Source organism: Buteo buteo, chromosome 2 (genome assembly GCF_964188355.1).
Source record: "Buteo buteo chromosome 2, bButBut1.hap1.1, whole genome shotgun sequence".
NCBI lineage: Eukaryota > Metazoa > Chordata > Aves > Accipitriformes > Accipitridae > Buteo > Buteo buteo.
In genome coordinates, this window is record NC_134172.1 from 69262123 (window position 1) to 69281039 (window position 18917).

General features: G+C 44.6%; 1 protein-coding gene across 1 annotated transcript in view; it reads right to left on the reverse strand.

Annotated features, from left to right (window-relative positions):
• Positions 1-3059: 3059 nt before the first annotated feature.
• SLC13A3 (solute carrier family 13 member 3) overlaps positions 3060-18917 on the reverse strand; it is a 28298-nt gene continuing 12440 nt past the window's right edge. The window contains exons 4-13 of the mRNA XM_075022566.1: positions 14985-15051; positions 14077-14262; positions 13049-13174; positions 10583-10678; positions 8687-8791; positions 7605-7702; positions 6223-6335; positions 5717-5878; positions 5226-5363; positions 3060-4621 (exon numbers count right to left, since the gene is read on the reverse strand). Coding sequence (XP_074878667.1) covers positions 4436-4621; positions 5226-5363; positions 5717-5878; positions 6223-6335; positions 7605-7702; positions 8687-8791; positions 10583-10678; positions 13049-13174; positions 14077-14262; positions 14985-15051 — 1277 coding nt within the window. The 3' untranslated portion in view covers positions 3060-4435. The remainder of the gene's footprint in view (positions 4622-5225; positions 5364-5716; positions 5879-6222; positions 6336-7604; positions 7703-8686; positions 8792-10582; positions 10679-13048; positions 13175-14076; positions 14263-14984; positions 15052-18917) is intronic.

The window sequence follows — 18917 nt, forward strand, 5'->3', positions numbered from 1 at the left end:
TGATCTCTGCAGGCTGGACTATCCTAAATCTGGGATATCTTCTATTTTATACCCTGAACTGATAATGTCTAAATGAGCTAGAACCATGAATGCCTAACTTTCCCTAGGACACAACGAACACAGCTTGCTTTGCCAAAAAAAAAAACCAAAACAAAACAAAAACAAAACCCCAAAACCAAAAAATCACCACCAACCCAAAACCCCAAACTATTTAAAGTGTGTGTGCTTATAAAGACACAGGAAGAACTGCTGGCAAAGGCTGGGGAGTAGGACACGGGCAGGACCGCGCATCTCAGCAAAGCAACTGTGACATCTTGCGGTCACATTCTGCTAAAATACCTCAAGGTCTGTCTTCATTTCAGCTCAGAAACTAAAGAAGTCTGTGGCTGGGAGAGTTTTAAGGAGAACTGAGGAAGTGAAGGAGAAACGGGAGGCTGCGAGCCGGTGTCGGGGATGCATACACTGTGTGTCCCCGGGATACTCCAAGGTGCATTTTCCCACTGTGTCATTGGGGATCTTTTGGCCAAGCTCCCAGGTGGTATAAAGGGGCTTTGCTTTCTTGACTAGCTCCAGTCTTTATAGAGCTTAAGCTCTAAAATTTTCTAACATCCCTGATTGCGACTTTTTAGCACTACAGTAGGAGATAAAGGAAAGACCCACATGCCTGCAACTAGCTTGCTGGAGCTATAAGAAGACAACAGAGGGTTTCATTTTATTCATCATAGCGGGGGTGACGATGATGGGAGGGGGTACAATGTAAAGGAGCAGCTATATCACAGGTAGAGTGTGGGGTACATGAACTACACAGCTTAAGAAAATGACCGGATAAAGCAGAGGAGTGGAGGGCTAAAAATAGGATGATTTAAGGCTGAAGATATTTCTCCATGGCAATATCATCAGCACCTGTTGATCACGTTATTCTGCCAATTCAAGAAATTGAGAGTGTGGGAAAGATTAGCCCATTAGTAGTGATTCTTTGCTTGTTAAAATCACATGCAAGTGAACAACTTATGGTGATACAGACCCAGGTCATGTCTTCTTAGGTGTCTACTATAAAAATACAGAAAAATCCCAGCAACATCCTTTCAGTGACTGTTGAGGGATAAATGTGATAAGGGAATCAAGGCTATCTAAACAGCAATAGCTGAATTTCCCCTATCATGCCGGGCTTTCATTTGTTTCAGGAATCTTTCCCTTTTTCTCCTGAACTTCCACATCACTGCCGGGTGCATATCGGCTGAGCACAGCCACAGAATCACTCACTGCTGTAAAGACCCATATAGCAGCTCTTCTGTGTGATGTTTGTAAAGCAACTTGAATGCTTCTGGGATAAAAGATACTACAGAATGCTCCCCTACTGTAAATAAACTAGGATGATTTTCCTCCCAGTGTCTCGGGAGAACATGTGGATGTTGGTCCAGGATTGGATGGGGAACATCAAAGGAGTAAAGCAGAGATATTCTGGATGTTGAATTTCAATGCGTGAGTGGCATTTCCTGTTAATTAAAATTCACAAGCAGGCTGCTAATGTGAATGGCTTTTGTGATGGTTGTTGGATTTTTACATTCCTAGAGAAACGGTGCATAGGCAGGCAAGGTTCCTTTAAAATAATACAGTCAAAGTTATAGAAGGTTAGTACAGGACTTGAAATGCCACTTCCTGGGAATTTTCATATCTCTACTCACATCACAGACCCTACAAGAATAATGGGATTGACTTACCATTAAAGGCTGCTTTTGGCAAATTTTAGTACTAGCAGCAGCAAATGGAACCAGAAATTATTCATGCAGGCCAGTTCACCCTTGAACCCCAGAAATACTAAATCTTAAAATCTCTGTTTAAAAAAAAAAATTAAAAATCAAGCATGCCAGACTAGTCGTGCTTTCACAGATGCATGAAAAAGATATGAAAAAGCAGAATTAGGTAATGCTGTCATCCGCATGCCTTAAACCAGATCCTCTGGGGAGCCCTGGGAAACACAGAGGCTGCTGATAGAGCTGGGAGAAGACAGGTCTTTGACTAAAGTAGAGGTTTAGGATCCAGGTGCTCCTCACACCTTTCCCAGGTCTGCCAAGGCCCTGTTGTGTGATCTTGGGTAAGTCACTGGTCCCCTCCCTGCCTTAGTTTCTCATGTCAGCACGGAGGTAATAGACCTTCCCCGGCTGCACTTCTGAAATACCTTCTGCTCTCTCGACAGTGCCACAGACATGCCAGAATGCTGGGAGTGATTTTTGGAGACTTCTACGCAAACTTTGTGGTCTCAGTTCTGCTTTCATGCCCAAGTAAAACTATCCTCCTGGATTCAGCTAGGATGCAGAGCCAGAGCTGAGACCGTTAAGTAAACCTGTGACGCCTACACCTGCAACGGAGCAGGACTGGATGTTACCCTCTGAGCCTCGAAATTAGACAATCTGAAGGCCGTCGCTGCCTGTCCTCGTGGCTGCAGGGACAGAGGCAGCTCCGTTCCAGTGACCGACTTCGATCCTCAGCAGCAGCAGCAGCTCTAGCCACGGCAGGGCAGTGGGACAGCAAGACTCCTTCCCGCGATGCCCGGCCACCCAAGGGTACAGCCCGTTCCCTGGCCCTGGGACAGCGATGCCGTGCTGTTCACGGGACAGCCGGCTGGGAAAGGGAACTGCAAGGAGCAATTTTCCCTTCCCCATTCAGCCCATCTTCACTAAGGCATGACGAGGATCATCCATGCAGAACGGCAGTGCCCAAACCCAGTGCGTAGCTGGCATGGAGCTGCCCCGGGGCAGCAGGACAGTGATACGGGGTATCCCCAGCAAAGGCAGCTGCCGCGGCTGCACCTCTTTAGCAGAGCAGCCCTTGGATGCTGGGCTATGAGCTTTCCCATTGCTCCACTGCTTAACAGGGCTCCATTTTGGCTCAGACTGGAAAGGAGACCTCACTGCCCTCCCGGGGAACCACTGCCCAAATCAAGGGGTGAAGCGAGGGGAGGGGGAGGCTCGGGCTTTGCTTTTCTCCCCTCAATCTACAGAGCAAACAGGACGATGGGATGTGCTAACAAATGTGCTTTATTGTACGTTTTCCACAATCATTAAGGATTTTGTTGAATATTAAGGATTTTTTTGAACTTGATTGATTGAAGTTCCACATTCAATTGGTTTTGGTAGTTTCGGTTCAAGCCCCACGAGTCCCCACCTACCATGCGACCCTAAGGGTAATCTCCTGCAGCAGCAGCTGTGGCTGGTGAGCATCACCCTGCCAGCTCTCCCACCTGGCCCTGGGGTTTATCAGCAGCACAGGAGCAGGGGGGATGCGCTGGATCCCTACTCCAGGCCAGTCTGCCTTGCCAGCTCCACCAGTTTACATCATCAGAGAAATCTGTCCCAGCACAAGGATCCAGTCACTCACCTTCCCTAAACCAAGAATCAGATCCTTTATCATTTAATCCATCTATTTCAATGACTGATTTTTTAAATTAAATATTTTAGATTTTTACAGAAAATAAAAAAAATCAGATAAAATGGTGATTAAAATCACAGTCAATTTGCAATGCTTTCATTGAAAGTACCCAAGCAATCTGATTTAAAAAGATGTTAAGAATCAAAGCCCATTTTTCAGAAATGTCAATAATATTCCAATGCAACTTGTCCACTGACCTGTGACTCAGCGGGTCGCTCATGAGTGAGTCAGTCATCTCACAAACCTAAGACTGGCCACATTCACCAATGGTGAAACACCACCGATGTCCAAAGTTACGTCAGAAATCAATTTGGTCCCAAACCCCCATCTGTGTACTCAGTGCAAACAACCAGACAGCAATTACTGTCCCAGGTTTTCAAAACACTGAACATGTTTGGAAACAAACTGTTGCCTTCCCGTTTCCAAAGCTTGGAGTAATGCACTGAGTCCTACCGACACATCTCCTGAATCATCCCTTCACGCACAAACCTGAAGAAATAGTCTTCATCCTCCATAAGAATTACTCATGAGGTGGTGATGAGACCCCATCCTTCACATCCTGCTAGAAGCACCCAGCCACACTGCCTTCCCCCCGGCCAGATTCTGATACACTCGCTCACATTGGGCTGGACATAAATAATCCAGTTGCTTCCACCCTGTTCCCAGGACTACTCTGCAAAACGAGGTAAGGTATCAGAAGCTAGAGCAGCAAAGCTCGCTAGCTTTCATGGGGGGAGAGGCATCTACCCAAAGATGCTCGATGCTTACAAGGTTGTCCAGTTAACAATCACCTATGACAGATGGACTCTGGGAGAGTCTGATTAGTACCTGTGGAAGGTGGGGAAAGATCTTCAGAGAAAATAACAAACAGGTGTTGTGACACTGACCAGTATTTCTAAAAATAAAATTAAACCAGAGGGTCCCGTGGCTTTCCTCCTGTGCATACTCTGACGATTCCAGTGCCCAAGTCCTAAGTGAGTGAGTCCTTCCCCAGGGATGGCTTTGTTCATATTTTATTTAGTGCACTTAAAGTGACATTTTCTACAGCTGCCAAGAATGAGGTGGTATTTTCTGCATGGATGTTGGCCCATGCAGGGAAGGTCCCCAGCTGGAAGATGCTCTTGGCCCATGTGTTCATAGCCAAGCTAAGAAGCAGAACTCCCATAAGATTCATGAGCAACCCAGTTCTTGCCTACAAAAGAAATACAAAGAAGACAACTGTTGAGTTTAGACTGGACATCTACAGCATGTGAAGCATGAAGCTATTTGAATATAAACATCATAAAAATGAAAGGCTTAATTGCCGTTAATATTAGCAACATCTCAAGCAGGCTTTCTTAAGCCACAAAGGCCATTCTGCAGATGCTTACCAAGCTTTGATCCATCAAAACAGTAACATCTGTTTAGCCTCAGGAATGTCAGCAGGAACTGGGACTGCACCTAATTTTACTCATAAGCTTTATTTCACTGAGCTGGGGAACTTGTCCTGCACCCAGAAGCCTATGAAAGTTGAGCTGCTGACACTAGCAGGAACAGGAGCAGGGTCTGGGAGATGCTGAGCACATTCAAGACCATCTTTGCCACCATTTGGAGCCATGGTGGCACCAAATTTCACAGGGCCAGACTTCATACACACTCCTTCCATACCCCTGTGCCTTCAAACACTGCTAAGAACAGTAGCAGACTTCTGTTTTTTCACTTTACTACATAGTGAACTAGTAACAATCCAGAAAATTCCTTTTTTAAACACTCAGGATGATTGTTTTTCAGCATTTTCCATATCTAAAAGAACTTACCATATCCTTGACCATCAAGTGTCCAGAAGAAAACGCAATTGAGTTAGGAGGTGTTGAGACTGGCAGCATGAAGGCATAGGAGCACCCTATAGTTCCTGGTATCATTAAATAGAGGGGATTTACTTTCAGACGAATGGCCTTGAAAAACAGAAAGGAACAGAAATTGCATCTCGGGAATTCGGAGTCATAGGCAGATATATCAAAATGCAAATAGGTAGTGCACTGTGCAGAGCCCTATCCCACACTCTGTGATAAATAATGATGTATCTCGCCAACAACATCTGAAGGATTGTTGTTATCTGGCAGTATCCACGTTACGCTACAGGCACTTGCTTTGTTGCTCCTACGGATTTCAAAGCGCCTGAAGCCCAGAAGCAGGAGAACCGCACAGTGCCTGTCCGAGCACAGACAGAACACAAACCTGCCCATCTACGGGGCAGGGTGAGGAGGTGAGCAGAGGAGCAGCTGGTCTTGCCATAGGACTACCTTACCAGCTCTGCCAAGACAGGCAGAAAGATGATAATAGTGGCTGTGTTGCTGGCAAACTCTGTGAATAAGGCGATGACAATTGTGATGAGGATGACAGCCACGGGCGGTGGTACGCCCTCCAAGGGATGCAGACGGCCTCCTATCCAGACAGACAAACCAGACTCCTGCAGAAGGGGAGAGCAAAGAAGCTGGAGAGCAGAGCTCCTGCGTCCCTGCAGGGGAACTGATCCTCTCCTAGAACTGCAAATTACATACAACCTTCACAAGCACCTATGTCCAGTGTCCTTGGGGTATTTAACAGCAAGCAGTTTGAAAGGAGTTGCAAGATCTCTTAATCTCCTTAGTTATCTGCTGCTTGTAACTTGGAGTTGAGAAACAAGTCCTTCAAGTGTTGTGACTCCACAGATGCAAATTTCCCAGAGCCAAATGAGAACCCCAAGTGCACCCTGACAAAACCCAACTCTGATGGGCAGGATGACTGCAACTTGGCTTCTGTGGCAAGACTCACCTCACAGCCCTTCGCCATGGCAAAGCCTCCTCCGAGCAGCAAGATGATGTTCCAGGGCACTGTTTCTTGGGCCTTCCTCCAAGTCAGCAAGGGCTGCGTCTCAGTGTTTGGTGCTAGACAAAGAGAAAACCCTCATGTCAAACACGCACCCAAAGAGGAGCACGTCAGTCATCATCTGACTGAATGATATCACAAGCCTGACATCAGTGCTGAAGCTCACTAACCACGAGCTGCTGATAAAATATACATATGGAGTCTCTTAAGCCAGGCAATTAGAAGATCATTTAACTTAATATCAGATCTTAAAAAAAAAAGGAAAAGAAAAATTTTAGCACTTAAAGTTTTCTTTGAGGCTTTCTTGAGGGAACTTTTAATATCAGGTTAATTTTCTCTCTGTAACAGACATAAACATTGTCCTCAACAAATGGGAGTCTGTGGAAAGAGGAAATTTTCTACCATTTGAATTATGAAGATGTTACTAATTTTCCACTTGCTGTTCAACAGCTGGAGAGTATTATAGCAAAGAGCTCATCTCCCCTAAAGGCCATCTCTTAATACATGATGAAGTGAGCTCTGTCATATGGAAGGATGCACTAATGGGACTGTAATTTTTTGTCAAACAAGGGCACACATATTTTATCCAGAGGAGGCCTGATTAAACATCTTTCTGTTTATGGACAGCACAACAAGTGTGCATGACTCAGAGCAGCTGGTATTTTGTTCCCATAGACCCCAGGTAGTGCTGCACCATCCATGAAGGGCCTTCCTCAGCTGCATCTCCACATTAAGACCATTTCTTATTCTAAGTGGCTTATGAATTAAAATTCATATCTCATTTCTACTCAGGAGGACAGACCCAAGGCCTCAAAAGACTCCTGGTACCAAAACCTGATGGAGAGTTGGGGCTTTAGGAGTTTAAATTCTAAATCATTCCAGGAACAGAGGAAGGGCCCCCATTTTTGAGTACAGACATCTCGCCCAGCTCTGCCTTCGCAGAGATTCGTGCTCTCCCCTAAGGGACAGGAGCTGTTTGGGAGTCAACAAGCAAACCTCTGTTTCACAATCAGGCTGCTACGGTAAATCCACTCCGATTTCAGTTCACTTCAACCCACCGTGGCATCATCTCTGACAGCTACATAAGCAACTGAGTCACTCCTGCAATTGGCAGCAGGGCAGTGACTGCTAAACTTCTTCTGCCACTTCAGAAAAAAAGCCTCTGTGGGATTATATTGCACCTCCAAACCACACTGCTCCAGACGGCCAGCGCAGCTGCTGTGGGCTGGTACAGGTCAAAGGGGGGACAGTCTTGGCTCTTGCTCCATGCCTGCCCTGCCAGAGCACAGCAAGGGCAGAGTCCGGGCCCGGAGGGGTCTCCTACTCACCTTTCAAGTCAAACCACCACCTGAAGGAAGGTTTTTGCGAAGGGAAGAAGAACAGTATAATCACAATGGTGATTCCCGTAACCGCATCTGAGATAAACCTGTCCAAAAGCAGCAGAAACACTTGTAAGCAGCACAAGTCTGTAGAATTACAAAGTTTATGAGAACAGGGATTTACCAAAGAAGATTATGAGTTTCCATCAGGTTTGAACAATGCTGATTGTTCACAGTTCTTTTCTTTTTAATTCCCTGTCGAGCTACATTTATACAATGGGCTGTGAACCCCCTAGAAAAGCTGCCCTACAAATGTAAAAACCAAGATCTAATCCCCACCACACTGATGTTCTGGCTGTTCTGATTGTGGAGTCGTGGTCAGTCTATGAGGGGCTGTGAGGACAAGTTTCCTCAGCTCATTGCAGGGAGGAAGACAGGCAGAGCCCAGACCATCTTATTTCTATGAGCTCTTTGCAAAATGCTCAGACTAAGGTGAAAGGCAGGTTCCATCCAGTAAAGAGCTTAAGCATGGGCTTGACTGTAAGGAGCTATTAACTGATGAGGGAAAAGTCCATAACTACTTTGTTCTATTAAGGAATGATTTATTAAGCTAGGGCTTTATTTTACAAAAACTATGAAGGTCTCTTCTGTTAAGAAATAACAACACCCTCTCTGAACTTTAGCATTGCCCAACTGCTATATCCGTTCATCTTCCCAAGGTATGGATGTCACAGGGGAGACAAACTTGCTAAACAGACAGGATAGCACTTGGGGTCAGCTCCTGCCATCTCTCTCCAGTCTCCAGACCTCCAGTGAAATCAGTGGATTGCATAAAGAATTCCGTATTTCATTGTAAATGTACCTATAAACAGCATTCCCAACATTAAAACCCTAGGGGTGGCCTCAGATAGACACATGCCAACTTCCCACCAGGCTTCATGTACCTCCTCCAGGAGACAGAAGCAATAAAGCTGGCTCTGCTACTTGAAGTTCAGTTTAATTTATTCCAGGAAACCTGAGTGTTAAGCAATACATTCAGAAACCCAGGAATCTCAAAGACTTGGAAATGCTATTGAAAAATAAAATCTTACCCTGGTGCAAACAAGCTTGCCCAACCTGGAATGAATTTGGGATCTCTGGAGAAAAGCATGATTGCAAACATGCAGAAGAAGAAGAAAATTGCCTGTTCTGCAAACCTAAAATGAAAAGAAATGCAGTTAAAATGCTGATATGCTAAATGGGTGGATCCAAGCTAGGACAAGTATTGAGCTCAGGCTGCAGCAGCTTGGGTGAGAAGTTAGGCTGGTTTTCTAAAAATAACTACAGTGCAACATTGGAATAGATTGTAAATCTATTTACAAATATTGGTATTTGCCAGGAATTATCTCCTATTGGAAAACATTAAGGAGAGGCAAGATGGGCATCAGGAATGCCCAGATGTCACAAAAGGCGTATGCAAGGTTGAGCCTCTGGGTGTGGCAGAGAGGAAGGGCCAAGCAGCTTCTCATGGTCATTCCTCTTACCGCTGCCCTCTGGGATGTCCCTAAGGCACGGTCAGCTAGGGATGATTTCACTTCAGTTCAAGCAATGTAAAAGGATAGCTGAGATTCAAATCATATATGAGACAGCAGGAACAAACTTCTTCAAGGTCAAAACCTAAACAGCATCCATTAGACACATGACAAACAGCAGGTAAATGGCAATATCATTCACTAAGTATCTAGTGGAATAAAGATTTAACCAAGACAATGCCTCAAAACACTGTTTAAAATCTCTCCGAGCACAAGGAAGGGCATTTAAACCATTGGGAAGAGGCCACTTGCATTGATTTTAAGTTATGGGGTTGCTAATCAAATTGGTAGAGCACAGCTTAATGGACTTTCTCACTCCTAGACCTCAAAGTGGGACTTTGATTCTTTCAGAGACATTTTGCAGGCTGCTCGATAATGTACTGAATGGAACAAATAAACCAATTTCTTTCATTTACAGCACAGGCACAGACAATTGTCTTTGAAGAACCACTCTCTTTTCCACACAACAGCAATAATTACAATGTTGATAGCATGACACAAACATCGCTGAATCTTCACAGCATTGCCCTGAGTACAAAAATATTATTTTACAGATGGAGAAACACAGACCATTTAAGGTTAAGACCTACAGTTTCAAAAACCTTCACTAGCCCTAGTTGCCCAGAATACCCGTGTCTGGTTGGACATACCTAGGGTTTGATTCTTGGAGACACTCAGATTTTCCTGCTTCCCCCTTTTTTGGCATTTTTCATAAGTCTAAAACTCATGTTTCTTTCTGCTGGTTCCTTTCTCCAAAATACGATCCCCATCACTGCAATTTGCACCAAGCTTTTTCCAGAAGACAAGACCTTTGAGAAACTACAATAAGAAGCTAAAACAGTCTTGTTCTTTCTTCACCTAATACAGTTGGAGGAGTTATTCAGAAAAAAATCATGTATTCCATCACATGGATCTGACTTCTTTCCATATACTTCCTCTGAGCAGCTATTAAGCTTTCTTAAAGTATATCCACAATCCATATGATTCATATCTATCATGTGATTCATCAGCCTTCTCAGCAAATGCTTCCTGCTTCGCACAACAAGTACGCACAAACCTTCAAAATTCAGCCTGTGTTAGATAGTATATAATATACACAGGATTGGTTTTGTCCCTGGAGCAGAAAAATTACAAACAGTAATTAAACAACCCAGCATGAATTCACTCTATAATACGAACTTTGTTCTTGAGAAGATTTGAGTACAAGCTGCTATTTGCAATTATTCCTGTTAGTGAAGATGGAGAGGCTGGAGCATACAAAAAGCAAACTTCAGCAGGTTACAAACACTCTGACTGGTAACATCCATTTCATTTTCTTCTAAAAAACTCCATTTCCCCCAGTTCTCCACTCTTAAGACAGGACATTTCTAACCTACTTGATTTCTTTTTCATTTCAGTCCCGACTTTATGACTCACTTTGTTGGACCCAGTTTCTGATAGTCTTCCTTTATCACTTCTCTGGCTCGGGCTTCTGCGTCCGCTCTTATATTTGATTTTTTTGCTCTCCAGCCCCTGCCAAGAAACACAGTTATACCTTTACATGCCTCTAACAGAACCAACACATAGCAAATGCTGCATTTAGTAATGCAGCATACACACACACGATGCCCTCCTTCAGTGACTGCTCTGCAAGTTTCAAAGAGCTGCACATCTCTGGTGGCTCAGTTTGCACTATCTTCAGATCATGAAGACTGATGGTAAAGGTCTCTGGTGCAGATAAAGGCAATAAGGCCCTATTTTATATATCCTTTCTCTCTGCATTCATACAAAGGAGACCCTGCAGAGGTTAGGAAGTTTCCTCTCATTTATATTCTGAACTGTTTCCTCCAGCATGGGCTGTGATTGCCAGAAGTCCCAACTTTGCAGGATTTCCTCATCTCTAGCAGATACCTACTTGGGCAGAACAACAAGGAAGAGGGTGACACGGAGAATGAATCTGTCCCTTCACTTCTCAAGTCACTTGCAATTTCCTGGGTGATCCCAGGATGCTGCTGAGGATCAACAAAAATGTGAGGAATTTCTAACCAGCCAGGAATGTTAATGTGCTCCTGGCTAAGCCTCTTAGCCCAGCCACACTGACCGCAAACACTGTTTGATCCTTTGTAGTATGAGCATACAAATGATATATTCATATCTCACACCTCATCTCCCATCACATCCCATGTTGCTGAACCCAGTTTCTAACCCTGCCTGTGACCTTGATTAAACCCAGCTGTCTGCATCAGTTGCATCCATCCAGCCCCGTGGGGCCTGTGCTTCCTTAATTCATTCACTGTTGCAAAGGGATATCATGGCTGGATCTTCTGTGTGGATGAATGGTTGATCATTCAGAAATTCCTGAACCTCTAATAGGTATACTTGGCCCTTTAATTTCTTTTTCTTTTTGGGGGGGTGTTATTGATCACAGAATCAGCTCAGCTCAGCCAGCCTACACCTAAGCCCTTTAATGTCTTTTGGATTCAAGCAAAGCCAACCTGCTACTGGAGCAATGTCCATCTGCCTGTCCTGTCTGCAGACACCAAGGACTTGGCCACACAGAGTGTCCAGCCACTATCCCCGAGTTGTTACAGTCAAAGCAGCCCAACAGAGTCCTGCAGAACCTCAGCTGTACTTGTGTAGCTTTGCAATGTCTCTTCCGAGGCACCTCGCCACTGGGGAATACTGGTATCTGCACTGGCCCAGCTATCCCAATAAAGCCAGGCTTTGTGCTGACAGAGACGAGCCAAGCAAAACAAAAAGCATCACGTTCTCCAAGCACAAGAGCAATTCTGCATTTCACCAGGGGCTTTGGCCAGCACAGCTACCTCTTCCCTCACCTGATCATCAGGGGCTGTGCCGGCAGGGCGCCGGGGCCGTGCCCCAACCCTCACCATAGGACCCCGAAATTCAGGCTCCGCGTCGCACAAGCTCTGGGCACACGATGCAGAGCAGTGTGGGTCTAAGCGGCTGCGAGCCAGCAGAACATCCCACAGCAGCACGCAGAGCCTCCTGTGAAGCCCCACGAGCAATTTAAGGACCAGCGTTTGGCATTTTCTGGATTGAAACTTTCCCATTGATTTTTTCCTGTCTCTATGACAATGTAAATATTTGGACACCTGTTCTCTTTTTTTCCCCTCTTCTATTTGCATTTTTAACTCAAAATAACAATTAAAGACTTTTCTAAATACTAGAAATTCTGCATGGTCCCTGGAGGAAGCAGGACTGTGAGTTTGTTACTATCGCGTATGAGAGTATACAGGGAGAGGAAGGGCTCCAAATGAACCAGCATGGCAATGTTACAACCATCTTAAGTAGTGTACACTAGGGGTTGCACATATCCAGCAAAGACTTACCGAAAAACATGTTATTCTCAGTTACAGATTAACACGTTGTTGTAAAATTAAACCCTGTTGTGAAGTAATCTGTTCCAAACCCCAGTTTCTGCCCCAGGAACAAATCCTGGCTCTTTTATGTTCTAGGAGATTTTTGCTACTAATTCCAAGGAAACCATGATTTCATGCTGGTCTTCAAAGTTTGATCCTGCTTTCCCTTCTGTCAATTAAAATCTGTCACTGACCTCCACAGGCCCAGGTTGGGCAGTAAAACAACCTTTAAAAATTGTATATTTAAATGAATGAATATATAACACAGACTCTGTACACATATGTATGTCAGTTAGATAAGTATATGTAACTATGAGATACCTTTAAAACCTTCCTGTTGCATATCAGCTTTGTAAAAATAGATGACTTGGTATAGGAGGACCACCCTGAAGTTAGTTATGAAACCCCCCACTGTCAAGGAGATGATATCAGTAGATTTAGTATGAGAATTGTGATGAACATGTATTTCACAATGCTGGTATAACCAGACTATGTATATGTATAGTGAATATAAACATACCTCAGGTTAATTCCTCCATACAGGATGGAGATCCATAGCCATCCCAGGAGAAGAAAAATCAGCATTAAAGGAAATGCAAACATAAACCAAGAACCAAAGTTCACCACATCACATTCTGGAAAATAACTAAGCAAATGGGAAAAATCAAGTTAATGCAAGAAGGGAAAACAACCCTTCAATTTACGGGTAAACAAACATCTCAAATCAGCAGCAAAATGTCCCACAAACTTGCCAGTCTGCATTTAAAACCTATTCCCCTGTGTGCATTAGCAGTTACCTGGGCACTAGGAGATTTGGGGAGGGTTGTGTTGGGACAATCCCCCCAGGCCACCCTGCCACCCGCAGCTCACCCAGCCCAGCTGTGCAAGCTTTCACGGGAAGATCTGAAAATCTCTCCAGACGGCTGATGCTTTCACACAATGATACTCCTGAACACCCAGGATTAAACCCTGCTACAGTAACTGCTGAGAGGCTGAACATGAACCTCATAGGGATGCTGAACATGCCTAGGAGAGCCTGAACACACTACTCGTAGAGGCCAGTAAAGAAATACCTGCAGGCACTTTGAATGGGACAAATCTCTGTTCCTATGCACATAGAAGGCATCTTTTATGTCTAAGAAAACAGGCCAGAATTAGCGGGTACTTTATTTCCTTTCTACCATACAGCAGTAGATATAATTGCTCACAAAACACAACACAGCTTGTTTCATCAGAACAGTTACTAGGTTAATTGTAAGTGTGTAGTGAAGCCCCATTAAATTCAATGGGATTAAAAGCATCAGTAAGGTGAAACATATATGCACGGGTTTGGCTGACAGCCTGGCTGGGTATGCTGGAAACCCACTTATTACAGCCAAGACTGATGCAACCACCCTGATTTCATCTGTTCACAGTTTCCCAAGAAGTTCTGGAAGGGCATGAATTTTCCCAACTAGTTCTCGGCACAGAAGGGAATTTCCTACAGGGATGAATAACACATCTCTGTTTCCCAGGATTTACAGGATTTTCCGGGATGGCCTCCCATACCTCTTCAGCTGTCCCAGAAGGATGAGGTTTGGTGCAGTTCCTGTCAGCGTTGCTGTACCTCCGATGCTGGCCGCATATGGGATTGAGATGAGGAAACCTTTCCATATATTTGTTTTGTATTCCTCCTCCTTCTTTAAGTCTGAGAGAGCATCACTGGCAACCTCCTTCTCCTCCGTCAGATCTTTGCTTTAAAATAGTCCAAAAGAGAATCTGGTGAAAGCCCTGGTTTAAATACTGCACAACCACTTCAGAGCCTTGACAGAAGGAAATTCCCAGGTTTTAGAAATCCAAGCTAACACTGTCCTCAAGGACACCTTAGCAGCTCAGTGCAGCAGAGGGGTCTGCTCAGTGAACTGCCACGTGGGACCGGCAGCCTTGCAGAGGGCAGAGCACCCTCAGCACCCATCCGTAGGCACTGAGGGTGCACGTGCCTTGCCCAGCCCCTCAGCAACTTATAACACTTAACGTAAGGCCCACAGGACTGCTAAAAGGAAAAAAAAACCCATTTGATAGCACCGAGAGGAAAGAAACATCTGTTACTGAAAAGATGCTTCCTTCCCATCATTGTTATCAAAGCAGGACCATCACCAGTGTGTAAATCCTGGTGGGTTTTACATCACCAGCTTCACACATTTGATGTTCCTGAGAAAAACAAGGCACAATTCCCCAGCAGGAGACACCTCTGGCTACCATTTCAGAGTGGCTGGAAAATCTCTGCAATGATTTGGACACGCAGAGGAGTGCTGGACACACGGAGGACGGTTTCTGTCATTGGGCTGCTAGTGATTGGGATGTTTGGTATAATCAAAACATTTCAGTGATTGAATTTCAAATTCCTAAAACTTGGTCTAGCTCAGGGGATAATTCTCTCTCTCAACTCTCTAATACAAACTTTATAGTTAACTTACTCCTCAGTACTTGCCAGAAACTGCATCTCAGTTGGTACAGTGTAAAGTTTATTCTGCTGTAAAGATGCTGAAAAAGAAAGATGAGGACTTTAAAACAGTTCAAAGCATCTAGAAAATTCTCCTTGAACCAAACAGAGGAAAGGAGCAAACAACTGCTATTTACACAGGAGGGGCTGTGCAAATGAAGGGTGAGCTCACGTCAAGGGGACGGGGTCAGGAGCATCTGGCAGGCGTGAACAAGCCCAACTCCTCCTGCCACCACTCCAGTCCCACTGCAGCACCCAGCTTCTCCTCCAACACCCAGAGGCACTCAGTCCTTTTACTACTTCTGCCACTGGTCGGGCTCTGGGATCTTCTAACATGACCAGCAGTTCCAGGGTGTCCCTTATCAAGTCATGGGTTTGGGGAGGGTTTTTGGGGGGGAGGGTTAACCTTAGCTCATTCTTAGGAAGAAAAACTGCTGGGCCTGATGTATCTGTAAGGCACGTTCCTCAAGGTACAGCAGGAGCACTCCCTGTCACGGAGCTCCGTTCCCAAGGGATGAGAATTTTACCCCCTGCAGACACCTAGCACAAAGTCACCATAAAGCTGTAGTTCGCTCTTTAAAGACGAGAGTGGGGCACACCTGGGGATTAGGCTTTGTACCAGGTCCTCTGAAATCCACCCCGACAGCAAGGACCATTCCCAAGCCCATCAGCCCCTCCATAAATGACAGACCCTGCAGGCTGAGCAACCGGTCCCTCACACAAGTTTAGGGCCACCCCAGGAGGATTCTGTTGCACACCCAATTCCCAGGGACCCTACTGCATATTTTGCATGGGTTCTGCCTCACTGCCCTCCTTACCACCAGCCACAGGGAACACAAGCAGGACTCAGGAGCACTTGAGGAAAGGGTGTATTTTGACCGGAATGACCAATGTTCTCTTTGGCAGCAAACTGGGAGGTGCACACCACTCTACCACACACATACATATGGGAGAATTCAGAAATCAAAAGACAGAAATGCGATACAACCACTCTTTTTTTACCAGATCTTACACTAAGGCTGGTGGCATTTGTAGTCCTGGCTCACGGCTTGACCTCCTGAGGTTGAGAGTAGAGGTGTGCTATTAAACCCCATTTTCCATATTCCTCCTCAGGACTGGAGCCCTTGTGAGTTGTGAGCACCTTCAGCCCAGGCGGCCCTTCCCCGTCACTGCCGGCTCTGCTGCCTTTCTTTGGGCTATTTGCATGGGTTTGGGTCCAGAGGCCTGTGTCTCTGCACCTTCCCAGGCTCTGCAGACCACTGTGCACAGAGGCCAATGCCTGGTACTGCCACCCCAGCAGTCCCCAAATTTCCCTGCACCCCTCCTCAGGCCGAAACATCATCCTCTTCTACCCATATATGCACTAGAGACAAAAAGCAGTGCATGGAGAGTAGCCAGTGGTCAAAGTCTCTGGACTCACTCACATGTACACCGAAGACACCGAGCTTGTTCCAGCTCAGTGAACCAAGGATTTTTTAAATGTCATGTTTTACACATCACTAATTTACTGAATTGGAGTTAATTGGCTTGGACGCACACATGCTGAGCTTTCATCCCAACAATGCTGCAACGGAGGGATGTAATTAGAAGGACAAACATTAACCCATAGTTGACTGTTGATCACCCAACGCATTTAGCCCAAGGCCTCTTACCACTGCCGTCCCATTCAAGCCTAGTGCTGGCTCTGCAAAGACACATATTTCATTCTACCTCTTCACATTTTTCAATTTTTTTCCCTTCTAAGCCCAAATTCCTACCCCATCTTGCCAGGACCATCTGTGAGTTACCTCTCAAGGAAGGTTTGCAAAAGGCAACCATGCAAAGGAAAGCCAGAGTTGCTGCAGAGCAAACTTTTCCTATGAAACTTGTGAAAAGGAGTTGAAAGTTGTTATAGGTCTGTAAGTCAGAAGAGGCCAAAGACCACTGAGGTAGAACCTGGCTGTACACATACATCTCTCACAGAGCAGCATGAGAAGGATTCAGCAGCCATTCACCCAAATACCTCATATGGCTTAGAGGCAGAAAGGTTTGTCCTAGATAATGACTTTTTTATTGTTTCTAAAACGTTGTAAAGGCCTGAGAAGTAATATTTCCACCCACTGAGGGGTGCAGGCAGCAGCTTTGGGGCCATACCCTGTCAGCACAGGCTGGGGTTAGGCAGCCAAACCAGGCAGTGGTGTCCAAAAATGCACATTTTCCACTTGCCCCTTTAGAGACATCATTTCCATCATTTCGCGACCCAGTGGAACACCTCAAGCACTGACTGCAGTTTATCCTGAATTTGCAGAAGATACTGCCTATGCAGGAAAAAGAGGATAGAAATATTTTCTTGTGATTTTTTTACCTGGAGATATTAAAGCTGCTCAAAGAAATGAAATATTGCCAATGATGGGTTAGTGGGTAGAGAGCAGGAAAGATGGTCAGGCTCACTAGCACAGCAGTTTCCAGCTTGTCACACACCTAATGCTGGAGATGTCAGACAGAATTGTAGGGGATCAATAACCCACCTCCAAAAGGAAAATTCTGGAAGTTGAAAAAAGCCTGTTGGTGTTCAGTTTCTAACCCTACTTCGATCAACCAGAACCAGATGGGACTTCAGCCATCAAAGCTCATCTAACCACATTTTTGCATCAGTAGCCAATAGCATCAAAATGAACAAAAAACTACACTGAATTTTAGCTATCAAGGACACAAGCAAGCGAATACTTACTGACCTATAACGTCCTGCCCACGTGGTTGAGCATAAGTGATTGCAACCTTGAGGTTCTCTCATTAGCAAAAAAGTGTGACCAACTGATCAGCCACATCACTTTAATTCTGGCACTGTGTGTAAGCAAAGCCCTTCACAAAGCTGGTTTCATACCCTTGTTGAAATTCTTCAGAAAATCAAATGCTTTTACATGCTACATGTTCTTTAATATATTTGTAATTTTTTTTTTAGCCACCCAAGTATTTTTTAGCCTCCTGGACACTACTATAGTGTTATTAAAGTATACCCAAGAAGATTTCAAATTGACCTTATCATATGCCACTGTAAAACTTTGCTTCCACATACAGTCCCCTTCTCAAATAAATCTGCCGGTCTTTTTTTGGAACACAGATTACAATTCAGTTAGATTACAAAAATTAAGTAAACTATGAAATGAGGATACCTTTTTCTCAAATGCGTGTTTCTTTACATTGTCAGGTTTCATCAGGTCTGTGAAAAAACTAACTGCAACAGCCCCATTGGAGATGTGCAGCCAGCCCTGACTGCAGATGACACCTGACAGACAGGAACCCCCTGCAGAAAGTTGACCTTCACGTCTCCGCTCCTAGGTGTAACATCAGATTCGTCGCTTTTGTCTGACTTCAGGTTTAGGGTTTCCTTCAAGGAACTCTGTTTTTCTCATCCATTCAGAAAGATTACAGAGAAGGATGAGTCTACTTTGGGACATTAAAGTTCAAACAAGAAGTCTACAAGAAAATCTGCATTTTGATGTTGTACATTTTACAGATGACTCTTCCTTCACTTGTATTTATTACTTCTATAAGCTTCTACCTCCAAAGAAAAATACATCATCACGCCATCACATGATATTTGCAAAGCATCAGTTTATTCATTCTTCTGCTTGCATTGCCTCTCCTTTTGCCTTTTCTGGCTTCTCTCACCACTGTAAGCGTTGTGAGCCAAGGACATTCATTTTGTGCTTGCCAATATCTAGGACAACAGGGGTCTTGATTTTATGTGTTCCCAAACTCTACTGTATTTACAGTCACAACTACACAGTCAAATCATTTCAGAGGTTGGGGTCAAGAAGGTTAAAAGCAGACTAACAAAACACAATGCTTCTACAGAATAAGAAATTATAGCAAGAAGGTCAGTGGGGTTGATTTTAATAGATGTCAATGGTCAAAAATTCATAAA